The sequence below is a fragment of the Neopsephotus bourkii genome, unplaced genomic scaffold (genome assembly GCF_033783945.1).
Source record: "Neopsephotus bourkii isolate Nb327-2 ecotype Australia unplaced genomic scaffold, CSIRO-AGI_Nbou_v1 NB_26, whole genome shotgun sequence".
NCBI classification, from domain to species: domain Eukaryota; kingdom Metazoa; phylum Chordata; class Aves; order Psittaciformes; family Psittacidae; genus Neopsephotus; species Neopsephotus bourkii.
This window is the reverse complement of record NW_026900543.1, coordinates 107890-120913: the sequence shown is the minus strand read 5'-3', so window position 1 is coordinate 120913 and position 13024 is coordinate 107890. Positions and strand designations below refer to the sequence as shown.

Here is a 13024-nt window from a genome sequence, read left to right as displayed (position 1 = left end):
GGGAGGAAATGATGCAAAATGTGTAGATTTAGACCCGAAATAGGAGTTGACCCAAAATGGGTGGATTTTGACCCAAAATGGGACCTTACGGTGGTTGTAATGTGTCCATTGGTCATCTATGGGTCCATTGGTCATCTATGGGTCCATTGGTTGTCTATGGGTCCATTGGCCATCTATGGGTCCATTGGTTGTCTATGGGTCCATTGGCCATCTATGGGTCCATTGGCCGCCTATGGGTCCATTGTCCATCTATGGGTCCATTGTCCATCTATGGGTCCATTGTCCATCTATGGGTCCATTGTCCACCTATGGGGCAGGCCATAGGGCCTCTATGGGGCAGTGCAGGCCCTGGGGCTCCGCTGGGGCCTCAGTGGAGCAGGAGCTGGGCGCAGAGCGGGCAGTAGAGCTTCCCATCGCGCTGCTGTGGGGCAGCCCCATGGAAGGGCTGGAGGCAGAAGGAGCAGCTCCCCTGGGAATGGGGCTGGGAATGGGGCCGGGGATGGCGCTGGCACAGGGGGCGCCCGTCGGCCTCGAAGAAGGAGCCTCCGGTGATGGGAGAGGAGCATTCCTGAGGGGGAAGAAGGGGAGAAGGGGGATATGGGGGGTGTATGGGGTGTATGGGGTATAGGGTATATGGGATATATGGGGTATATGGGATATATGGGGTATATGGGGTATATGGGATATGGGATATATGGGGTATGGAATATGGGACATATGGGGTCTATGGGATATATAGGATATAGGGGTATGGGATCTATGGGATCTATGGGACACACGGGATATGGACTCTATGGGCTCTATGGGATCAATGGGATCAATGGGTGTCAATGGGCGTCAATGGGCTCAATGGGTGTCAATGGGTGTCAATGGGATCAATGGGTATGAATGGGGTCAATGGGCATCAATGGGATCAATGGGTATCAATGGGCTCAATGGGTATCAATGGGATCAATGGGTGTCAATGGGTATCAATTGGTGTCAGTGGGTGTCAATGGGTGTCAATGGACTCAATGGGTATCAATGGGATCAATGGGCATCAATGGAATCAATGGGTGTCAATGGGTATCAATCAGCGTCAGTGGGTATCAATGGGCGTCAATGGGCTCAATGGGTATCAATGGGTATCTTTGGGATCAATGGGTCTCTATGTGTCCCTATGGGTCCCTATGGGTCTCTATGGGTATCAATGGGATCAATGTGTCCCTATGGGTCCCTATGGGTCTCTATGGGTCTCTATGGGTCCCTATGGGTCCCTATGGGTGTCACTGGGCCCTCACCGCGCACACGAAGCACTGGGGGTGCCAGAGCCCCTGCAGGGCCGCGATGAACCCGGCCTGGATGGGGCGGGCGCAGCCCCGGCAGCGGCCCCCAAAGAGGAGCCCAAAGTCCCGGGGGCAGTAGGGGAGGAGGTCCCGGGCCAGGAACCCTATGGGGGGTAATGGGGTACATGAGGGGTACATGGGGGGTATATGGGGGGTATGGGGTGTATGGGGTATATGGGGTATATGGGGGGTATGGGGTATATGGGGGGTATGGGGGATATGGGGTATATGGGGGGTATGGGGTATATGGGGGGTATGGGGTATATGGGGTGTATGGGGTATATGGGGGGTGTGGAGGGTATGGGGTATATGGGGTATATGGGGTATATGGGGTGTATGGGGGATATGGGGTGTATGGGGTATATGGGGGGTATGGGGTATATGGGGTATATGGGGTGTATGGGGTATATGGGGTGTATGGGGTATATGGGGTGTATGGGGTATATGGGGTGTATGGGGTATATGGGGTATATGGGGTATATGGGGTGTATGGGGTGTATGGGGTATATGGGGTATATGGGGTATATGGGGTATATGGGATATGGGGTCTATGGGGTCTCTGACCCTCCTCCCCCAGCACCCCCCCGCAATGGGTGCAGCAGAAGTGCTCCGGGTGCCAGGTCTTGTCCAGCGCCGTCACCACTTGCTGCAGGGGAGGGGGGGCTCCATCCCATAATAGCACGCAAAGACCCCCCCCATCACAACCACTGCCCCCCCATTACACCCCATTGACCCCCATTAAACATTGGCCTCATTTCCCCCCTTGACTCCCATTGTCCCCATTTTCCCCATTCCCCCCATTTCCCCCCATTCCCCCCCATTCCCCTCCATTCCCCCCCATTCCCCCCATTCCCCCCATCCCCCCCCATTCCCCCCCATAACCCCCATTTCCCCCCATTCCCCCCCATTCCCCCCATTCCCCCCCATACCCCCCATTCCCCCCATTCCCCCCCATTCCCCCCCATCCCCCCCCCCCGACCACGTGACCCCTCGGCGCACGTGCAGGATGGGGCGGCCGCAGGCGGCGCAGGGGGGGGCGCACAGCCGCCCGTAGTCCTCCGGGCAGTAGGGGGCGCCATCGCGCTCGAAGAAGGCGCTCCCTTCCAGCGACTGCCCGCAGGCGGCGCACCGGAAGTGACGCGGGTGCCACCAGCGCCCCAGCGCCAGCAGCGCCTGAAGTGGGTGGGCGGTGCCAATGCAGGGGGGGAGCCAATGGGAGCCACCTTTGGCTCCCATTGGCTCCCATTGATTCGCATTTAAATCCATTGATACCCATTGACCCCCATTGACCCCATTGATCCCCATTGACCCCATTGACCCCAATGACCCCAATCCTCCCCATTGCCACCCATTGACCCCATTGCCCGCATTGACACCCATTGCCCCCCATTGCCCCCATGGATCCCCATTGACCCCATTGCCCCATTGACCCCTATTGCCCCCCATTGACACCCATTGAACCCATTGACATGCATTGATCCCCATTGCCCCCCATTGCCCCCATTCCCCCCATTGCCCCCATTGCCCCCATTCCCCCCCATTGACCCCCATTCCCCCCTCACCTTCCCAGCAATGGGCTTCATGCACCCCCCACAGGGGCCCCTGCCCCCCATGGGCACCCCCTTCCTGTCCAGGTCCCTCTGCAGCAGCCTCAGGAGCGAGTCCAGGTCCTGCCCCACACTTGGGGGGCGCTGTGGGGTGGGGGGGGAGGGGTCAGGTACTTATGGGGCTGAAGGGGCCCCATAGGGCTCAATGGGGCCCCCTTGGGCTCACCTGGGGCTGGAGGTGGAAGCGGGCCAGGGAGGCCATGAGGGCGTCCAGCTCCTGGGTGGCTGCGGATGGGGGGCCCTTGGGGCTGCAATGGGGGGGAATGGGGTTTGGGGCAAAAAACGACAGTTTTGGGTCAGAAAACCCCAATTTGGGGGTCAAAACTCCCTTTTTTGGGCAAAAACTCCGGGTTTGGGTCAAAAAACACCATTTTTGGGTCAAACCCTGCCATTTTTGGCTCAGAAAATGGCAATTTTGGGGTCAAAACTCCCCATTTTTGGTAAACCCCCCCTTTTTGGTGTGAAAAGGCCAATTTTTGGGTTGAAAATCCCCAGTTTTGGGTAAACTCCCCATTTTGGGGATGAAAAGATCCATTTTTGGATCAAAAGTCCCCATTTTTTGGGTAACCACCCAATTTTTGGTGTCAAAAACCCATTTTTGGGTCAAAAATCCCCATTTTTGGTAAAACCCCCCCTTTGGGGGTGAAAAGACCCATTTTGGGGTAAAAAAATCCCCATTTTTGGTCAGCCCCCCAAATTGGGGATGAAAAGACCTATTTTGGGGTCAACCCCCCCCCATTTTGGGGTCAAAAAGACCCCATTTTTGGGGTGAAAAGCCGCGGGTTTGGGGTCCTGCTCACCCAGCCGGGGCTGCTCCATCCTCAATGGCGTCCAATGGGGGCTGCGAGGGGGGGGCCTGGGCCGAGAGCTCCTCTGCAGGGGGGGTTTGGGGTGAATAAAGGGGATTTTGGGTCCCTGCTGGCGTTTTGGGGCTGTTTGAGGGGATTTGGGGCTGATGGGGGGGGATCTGCGTCCGTTTGGGGCCATTTTGGGGGTGATTTGGGGTGATTTGGGGTGATTTTGGAGTGATTCTGGGTGATTTGTGGTGATTTTGTGATTTGGGGTGATTCTGGGTGATTTGGGGATGATTTTGGGGTGCTTTGGGGTGATTCAGTGTGATTTTGGGGTGCTTTGGGGTGATTCAGTGTGATTTTGGGGTGTTTTGGGTGATTTTGGGGTGATTTGGGGTGTTTTGGGGTGATTTCGGGCTGTTTCGGGTACCTGCGATGCCTCCGTGCGTCGCATTCAGGTCCCGCAGGAGCCGATCGAGCTCCCCGAGGCCGGGGGGGGGCGGCCGCGGCTTCTGCACCGTGCTGGGGGGGGGTGTTGGAACAGCCCAGCCTGAGCCCCCCCCCCAATAGACCGCAATGGTAGCGCCCATGGCCCATTGAGTCTCATTGAGTCCATTGAGTCCATTGACTCCCATTGATCCCCATTGATCCCCATTGCCCCCATACCTGTAGAGCTGCTCTGTGTCACCCCCAGGCACCTGGACACCAGCACATAGAGGGTTAATGGGGTGTAATGGGGTCTCCATAACCCATATACCCCATACCCCATATACCCCATACCCCATATATCCAATATCCCATACCCCATATACCCCATACCCCATATACCCCATATATCCCACACCCCATATATCCAATACCCCATATATCCCATACCCCATATCCCATACCCCATATACCCCATATCCCATTCCCATTCCCACCTTTCCACATGGAGCAGGCTTCAGGCTCGATGCTGTTGTCTCCAGGTCAGCCAAGAGGGCATCTGGGGCGGTATCCAGAGACCCATTCCCTATGGGGCCAGCCCCTATCCCATTCCCTATGGATCCATTCCCTATGGGGCCAGCCTCTATTCCATTCCCTATGGGTCCCACAGCCCCTTCCCCATGGATCCATTCCCTATGGGGCCAGCCCCTATTCCATTCCCTATGGGTCCCACAGCCCCTTCCCTATGGGTCCATTCCCTATGGATCCATTCCCTATGGGGCCAGCCTCTATTCCATTCCCTATGGGTCCCACAGCCCCTTCCCTATGGATCCATTCCCTATGGGGCCAGCCCCTACCCCATTCCCTATGGGTCCCACAGCCCCATCCCTATGGGTCCTACCCAGATCCTCCATGGTCGGAGCCCTTTCCCCCCCCCTCACCCCCCCTTATGACGTCATCACACACGGGGCCCCCTCCATGCCCTTATATGGAAGTGTCCGGAATGTTGGGATGGGGCCAGGCAGAGGCCGGAAGTGGTTGGGAATGGGGGGGGGAGGGGGGGGTGTGGGTCTGGGCCCTATGGAATCAATGGGGCCCAAGGCCGGGCACAGCAGGGTCGGTTTCCAGCTCCTTTATTGGGATCCCAAAACCCCAGGAAATGAACCCAAAACCAAGTGCCCCCCCCCATAGGGCTCCTATAGGGCCTCAATGGGGTTTACGGGGGGGGGGGACCCCATAGATCCTTATGGGCCCCCCAAGTTCCTTCGTGTTGTCCATAGACAGCAATGGGGCCTCCATTGACCCCCATGGGGACCCATCCATAGGTCCCCATCCATAGGTCCCATCCATAGGGCGACATCCATAGGTCCCCATCCATAGGGCAACATCCATAGGTCCCCATCCATAGGGCAACATCCATAGGGCGAAATCCATAGCTCCCATCCATAGGGCGACATCCATAGGTCCCCATCCATAGGGCGACATCCATAGGGCGAAATCCATAGGTCCCATCCATAGGGCGAAATCCATAGGTCCCCATCTATAGGTCCCCATCCATAGGTCCCATCCATAGGTCCCCATCTATAAGTCCCCATCCATAGGTCCCATTCCCCACATTCAGAGCAGGCCTTCAGAGGTGGAGGCCCCATAGGGGGCCCTATAGGGAACCGCCAAGTCATGCTCTGGGTCCTTATGGGGCTCCCTTAGGTCCTTATGGGGGTCCCTATGTGAGTCCTTATGGGGTTCCTTTAGGTCCTTAAGAGGCTTCCTATGGGGCTCCTTATGGGGCTCTGTTAGTTCCCTATGGGGTTCCCTTAAGTCCCTATGGGGCTCCATTAGCTCTCTATGGGTCTCGCTATGGGTCTCTCTATGGGGCTCCCCATAGACCTCCCCCTCCTCCTCCTCCATCCCCTCCCCCTCCTCCTCCTCCTCCATCTCCCTCAGCTCCTCCCCCGTGACCCCGAACCCCTCCTCCAGATCCACCCCTCCCCCCAGCACCAGGGGGTCCCCTCCCCACCCCTCCCCCACCCACACGTCATCCCCCTCCCCCTCCCCCCCACGTGGGTCAATCACTCCCATGAGCGCTTGCGCCAACCCCCGCGGGCACCGAGTCCTGGCGGCGGCTGCGCGCAGGCGCCGGGCCACGCACTGTGGCGCCCCCTGCAGGAGCATGCGCGCCGCCCTCCGCGCCAGCGCCGCCGCCCCCCAGCGCTCCGCCAGCACCCAGAGCGCCACTGGGCATGCGCGGACCCCCGCCGAGACCTCCGCCTCCAGGGGGCGCTGTTGGCGGAGCAGGAAGCGCCTCCCCAGCGCTAGAGCGGCTCCGGCTACGCCCGGCGGAAGAGGCGTGGCCCAAAGGGAGCAGTTCCGGCGGCGGCAGCCGTGCAGGAAGTGGAGCAGTAAGAGGAGGGGAGGGAGCGGAGCGCAGCCCAGCGTTACCGCCCCCTGGCGGGCCTCCAGGAACGGTCCTCCCAACATGGCGCCCAGCACCGGGGAGGAGGCCGAGAGGGCGGAGCGAGAGGCGGGGAGGGGGAGGGGCGAGGGGGGGGAGGGGATCACGAGGAGGTCGTGGGGGGATTGGGAGTAAGGGCAGGGGGGGAGGGGGGAGGGGGAGGGAGCCAATGGGGAGGAGGTGGGGGAGGGGGAGGGAGCCAATGGGGAGGAGGTGGGAGTCAATGGGGAGGCGTTGGCAGCCAATGGAGATGCACTGGAAGAGGTAGGAGATCCACTGGGAGCCAATAGGGATGCATTAGCAGCCAACGGGGATGCATTGGAACCCAACTGGGATGCATTGGGAGCCAATGGAGATCCATTGGAACCCAACTGGGATGCATTGGGAGCCAATGGAAATCCATTGGGAGCCAATAGGGATGCATCAGGAGTCAATGGAGATGCACTGGAACCCAACTGGGATGCATTGGGAGCCAATAGGGATGCATTGGAAGCCAATGGGGATGCATTGGAACCCAACTGGGATGCATTGGAACCCAACTGGGATGCACTGGAACCCAATAAGGATGCATTGGAAGAGGTGGGAGATGCATTTTGAGCCAATGGAGATCCATTGGGAGCCAACGGGGATGCATCAGGAGTCAATGGAGATGCATTGGGAGCCAATGGGGATGCACTGGAACCCAACTGGGATGCACTGGAAGAGGTGGGGGATGGGATGGAGCTTGGGAATGGGGTGGGAAATGGATGGGAACCCAATGGGGAGGGGATGGGAGAGGAAGGGGCGGGGCTCTGGGCCCCTCCCCCGGCACCGTGGGGCAGAGGGGACAGGAGGGGGGGGAGGAGGCTCCCGAAGCCCCACGGCTCCATGGGGCTGGGCTCAGTGGGGACCTGTGGGGGAGAGAGGAGAGGGGTCAATGGGGGGCTATGGGGTACCTATGGGGTACCTGGGTGTCTATAGAGGTTTATGGGCATCTTTAGGGTACCCATAGGGTGTCTATAGGTCATCTATAGGGTGCCTACAGGGTGCCTATAGGGTTCCCATAGAGTGTCTATAGGGTGCCTAGAGAGTATCTATAGGGTGTCTATAAGGTACCCATAGGTCTCTTTACCCCCCCAGCCCCATACCTCATCCTTGCTGCCTTGCTCCAGAGCATCCTCCGCTGCTGTGTCCATAGCGTGTCCTAGCGTGTCCTTAGCGTGTTCTGCCGTGTCCATAGGATACATTGCCATGTCCTTATTGTGTTCTGCTGTGTCCATCGGATCCAGTGCCATGTCCTTAGCATGTCCAGGCGTGTTCTTAGTGTGTCCGGGCGTGTCCTTGGCGTGTGCCCGCAGCAGGGCGATGGCGTCGGCCGCGTAGAGCAGGAAGCCGGGGGGGGGCTCATAGGGGGAGCCGGGGCCCTGGGCCACGGCCGAGAGCAGCAGGGCCACGGCCCCTCCCCCCCACAGCAGCTCATGGGCGGGGGATGAGGGCCTGCACACGCCAAGGACACGGCAGCGTCATGGTAAGGTCATGGGAAGGGGGGGGAGGCAGGTGGGGGGGATGGGGGTCTATGGAGTGTCTATGAGGTATCTCTAGAGCCCTATGGGGGTCTCTATGGGGTGTCTATGGTCTCTATGGATCTCTATGTGTCTCTATGGGGTCTCTGTGGGGTCTCTATGGGGTGTTGATGTGTTGCTATGGGTCTCTATGGTGTATCAATGGGTCCCTGTGTGTCTCTATGGGTCTCTATGGTCTCTATATGTCTCTATGTGTCCCTGTGTGTCTCTATGTATCTCTATGGGTCGCTATGTATCTCTATGGTGTCTCAATGTATCTCTGTGTATCTCTATGTGTCTCAATGTATCTCTATGTGTCCCTATGTATCTCTATGTATCTCTATGTGTCTCTATGTGTCTCTATGGGTCGGTACTCACCCGGCTATGAGCGGCAGTGCAGTGGCGCACGCCAGCCGCGCGGGGGCGCTCCCGCAGCGCATCAGGTGCGTCAGGAGCCCCACGCCGAAGGGGGCGGCGGCCACGGCAGCCACGGTGCGGAGCAGAGCCTCGCCTGCAGGCACCCAGAGAGCCCATAGAGCCCTATAGCACCCATAGGGACCCATAGCACCCATATAACCCTTATATCCCCCCCGTATAACTTATATACCCCCATATCCCCCTATAGGCCCCCAAACCACCCCTATCTCCCCCCATATCCCCCTTTACCCCCCCATAGATCCCGCTATCCCCCCATATCTCCCCCACATAGCCCCCTAATACCCCCATCCCCCCCTTATATCCCCCCACAGACCCCCAATATTCCCCCATACGCCCCCATATCTCCCCCCCATACCCCCCTATATCCTCCCCATAGAACCCAATACCCCCTCTATGCCCTCCATAGAACCCTATTATGTCCCCCCATATCTCCCTACCATAGATCTCCATATCCCCCCATAGACCCCCATCTCTCCCCCGTAGACCCCCCATAGACCCCCATATTCCCCCCCATAGACCCCCATATTCCCCCCATAGACCCCCCAGAGACCCCCATATCCCCCACATAGACCCCCACAGACCCCCCACAGCCCCCCCCATGTCCTCACCGAGCTCCCTGCGGGCTCTCCCCCCCCCCTCCGCCAGCACCAGCCTCCTCCGCAGCAGGGAGGGGACGAACCCGCGCACGAGCGCGCCCAGGAAGGGGGCGTGGCCGAGTACGCGCTGCACGAGGCGCGCCAAAACCGGCGGAGGGGGCGTGGCCACTGCCGAGGGCCCGCCCCCTCCCCACCCCCCCAGGGCCCGCAGCAGCCCCCCCAGCACGGGCGGCGCCAGCAGCGCAGGGCTCGGCTCCGCCCTCAGCCCCAGCCGGGAGAGCAGCAACAGGATTGGGCCCCGCAGGCCCCGCCCCCAGCGCCAGGGCCCCGCCCCCTGCGGCAGGGCCAGAGGGGGGAGGGGGGGGTAGGGGAGGGGGGTAGGCGGGGAGGATGGGGGAGGGGAGGGAGGAGGGGAGAGGGACTCGGAGAGCAGCCAGGACCTGTGGAGGGAGGGGAAGAGGGGGGAGCCGTCAGGGAGCCAATGGGGACCCACTGGGATCCAGTAGGGACCCATTAGGGACCATTAAGGACCCATTAGGGATCCATTACAGACCATTACGGATCCATCAGGGACCCATCAGGGATCTATGGGGATCCACTAGGGATCTATTAAGGAACCATTAGGGATCCATTCAGGACCCACCATGGACCCATTAGGGATTTATCAGGGACCCATTAGGGATCCATCACGGGTCATTACTGATCCATTGGTATCATCAGGGATCCATCAGGGACTCATTAGGAATCCATTAATGATGCATTGTGGACCCATTAGGGATTTATCAGGGATCATGAGGGATTTATTAGGGATCCACTGGGACCCCATCCCATCACCTCCAAACCCCATCCCACCTCCATCCCATCCCACCACCTCCATCCCTCCCAACCCTACCCCATTATCTCCATCCCATCCCCATCCCCATCCCATCCCAATCCCATCCATCCCACCCCTCCCCCATTATCTCCATCCCATCCCATCCCATCCCATCCCACCCCATCCCACCCCATCCCATCCCATCCCCATCCCCATCCCATCCCAATCCCATCCATCCCACCCCTCCCCCATTATCTCCATCCCATCCCCATCCCATCCCATCCCATCCCATCCCATCCCACCCCATCCCATCCCATCCCCATTCCCATCCCATCCCATCCCCATCCCATCCCCATCCCACCCCTCTCCTCACCTCAGCCCCTGCAAGCTCCCCGTTGCCGCCCTCTTCTGCTCCATCACATCCCTGGGTTGATCGCAGGATGCGGCCGCTTCCTCCTCCTCCTCCTCCTCCTCCTCCTCCTCCTCGTCCTGCACCCCCTGCAGCAGCTCCACCAGCACCGGCACCGCTCCCAGCGCCTCCATGGCCTCCAGCGCCTCCTCATCGTAGGCGAACGCCGCCATCGCCAGCAGGATCCGGGCCCTGCTCCCCTTGCCCTGCGCCTGCCCCAGGCCCTGCACCAGCAGCTCCAACCCCCCCCCCGCTCGGATCCGGGCCCTGTTCACCGCCTCCCTGCACAGGAGGCAGAGCGCCCGCAGCGCGTCCGGATGCTCCCGGTTGCGCCTCACCTCCTCCATCACCGCCTCCACGGCGCCGGCGGCACCGAGGCCCGGCCGCAGGGTACCCATGGCGCAGGCGTTGGCGATGGCGCCCAGGGCGGGGCCTCGCAGCTCGGCCTTGGGCTGCGCCGCCATCAGCGCCAGCGCCGGCAGCGCCGGCAGCAGCTCCGGGAGCGCCGCGCAGGGCGGGAGCGTGAGGGCGCGGAGGGCGCGCGCCAGGGAGGCGCTGGCCGGGTGGGAGCAGGGCAGCGGCGCCAAGCGCGAGGCCAGCGCGGCCACGGCCCCCAGCGCCGTCAGCAGCCGGCGGTGCCGCGAGCGCGACGAGGCGAGGATGCGCAGGGCGCGGGCGGTGCCGTGCAGGCACGAGGGGGAGGTGCAGGAGCGGCAGAGGGAGACCAGGAGGGGGGCTGCGCCTGGGGGGGGGTGGAGAGAGATGGGGTGAGGAGAGACATGGGTACCAAACTCATCCCCATAGAGAGCAATGGGAGACCCATGGATAGCAAACTCATCCCTATAGAGAGCAATGGGAGGCCCATGGATAGCAAACCCATCCCTATGGAGAGCAATGGGAGCCCCATAGATACCAAACTCATCCCCATAGAGAGCAATGGGAGCCCCATGGGTACCAAACCCATCCCCATAGAGAGCAATGGGAGGCCCATAGATACCAAACTCATCCCCATAGAGAGTAATGGGAGCCCCATAGATAGCAAACTCATCCCTATAGAGAGCAATGGGAGCCCCATGGGTACCAAACCCATCCCTATAGAGAGCAATGGGAGCCCTATGGAGAGCAATGGGAGCCCTATGGGTACCATAAGGAGCCCTATAGACACCAAAGGGAGCCCTATGGACAGCAATGGGAGCCCTATGGGTACCAAAGAGATCCCTATGGATACCTTACACTCCCCCATAAGCCCAGAGAGGTGGGGGCGTGCCCTCGGCAGACCCCGCCCACTGCGGCCCTTTACCGCCCCCTGCAGGCCGCGCTGCAAACCCCTGCCTGCGTCCCCATAGACACCAATAGAGCCCCACAGACACCCCATAGAGCCCTACAGCCCCCCATAGCGCCCCATAGACACCCCTATAGACCCCATAGACGCCCCACAGCACTCACCAGCCTCGAGGATGTCGCGGGCACCCTCGGGCTCCAGGGCCAGGTTCGCCAGGGCCCGAACCACGCGGGAGAGAACGCACTCGGGGCCGGGCAGGGAGAGGAGGGACACTGGGGGGCGATGGGAACAATGGGGCAAGGATTTTACCCCATTTTCCTTCATTTTTAACCCATTTCCTCCATTTCCCCCCATTTTTATCCTATTTTTCCCCCATTCCCCTCATTTATATCCCATTTCCCCTCATTTTTAACCTATTTTTCCCCCATTTCCTTCATTTTCCCCTATTTTTACCCAATTTCTCCCCATTTCCCCTCCTTTTCAGCCTATTTTCCCCCATTCCCCCCTTTTTACCCCATTTTCTACCTATTTTCCCCCATTTCCGCCCCCTTTTCCGACTATTTTCCCTCCATTCCTCTCATTTACCTCACTTTACCCCATTTCCCCCCATATTCCCCCATTTCTACCATATTTCCCCCATATTTTCCCCCATTCCCCCTATTTTTACTCCATTTCCCCCATATTTCCCCCGTATTTCCCCTATTTACCCTCATTATTACCCCATTTCCCCCCATTTTCACATTTCTCCCCATTTTTACCCCATTTCTTCCCATTTTTACGCCATTTCCCCCCGGTTTTACCCCATTTCCTCCATTTTTACCCCATTTCCCCTAATTTTTACCCCATTTCCCCCATATTTCCCCCATTCCCCCCATTTTTACTCCATTTCCCGCCTATTTTACCCCATTTCCCCCCATTTTTCCCCGTTTCCCCCCCATATTTACCCCATTTCCCCCCCATTTTAACTCTCCCGCCGCCCGTCCCCTCACCGAGCTCCCTGTCGGCGCCCATGGCCCGGGCCTGCCTCCTGCAGCCGCTCTCTGTGCACACGTTCCCCAGCACGCTCAGCGCCAGCTCCAGCCCCGGCCGGGCCCTGCCCGGTTCCCGCAGCAGCTCCACCAGGGCCCGGACCCCGCCGCGCTCCCGGATGCGGGCGGCGCCGCCGCGGCCTCGCGAGTGCCGGGCCCGGAGCGCGCTCAGAGCCCGGCGGAGGCGCGGCCCCGCCGAGCCCCGGAGGGCCGCAAGGCACCAGCCCAGCGGCTCCGTCATGGCGACACTGCGCGACAGTGCCGTAAAGGGAGGGAGGAGGGAGGGGGGGAGGGAGGGAGGGGTTAAAGGAGGGA

General features: G+C 60.1%; 2 protein-coding genes across 2 annotated transcripts; both read right to left on the bottom strand.

The window, feature by feature from the left end:
- Window positions 1–367: 367 nt before the first annotated feature.
- On the bottom strand, window positions 368–5063 carry LOC133223180 (transforming growth factor beta-1-induced transcript 1 protein-like). Its single transcript, XM_061373701.1, has 11 exons — window positions 5051–5063; window positions 4647–4708; window positions 4390–4421; window positions 4154–4245; window positions 3733–3805; window positions 3099–3180; window positions 2888–3016; window positions 2325–2498; window positions 1890–1971; window positions 1281–1429; window positions 368–568 (listed from the first exon to the last, which is right to left on the bottom strand). The coding sequence occupies exons 1-11, from the start codon at window positions 5061–5063 to the stop codon at window positions 368–370; spliced, it is 1089 nt and encodes a 362-aa protein (XP_061229685.1).
- Window positions 5064–5766: 703 nt separating this feature from the next.
- ARMC5 (armadillo repeat containing 5) lies at window positions 5767–12950 on the bottom strand. The gene is made up of 8 exons (XM_061373569.1): window positions 12671–12950; window positions 11846–11953; window positions 10364–11141; window positions 9146–9616; window positions 8521–8682; window positions 7729–8077; window positions 6116–7491; window positions 5767–5806 (listed from the first exon to the last, which is right to left on the bottom strand). Exons 1-8 carry the CDS (start codon window positions 12948–12950, stop codon window positions 5767–5769), a joined length of 3564 nt encoding a protein of 1187 aa, XP_061229553.1.
- Between the last annotated feature and the right edge of the window lie 74 nt (window positions 12951–13024).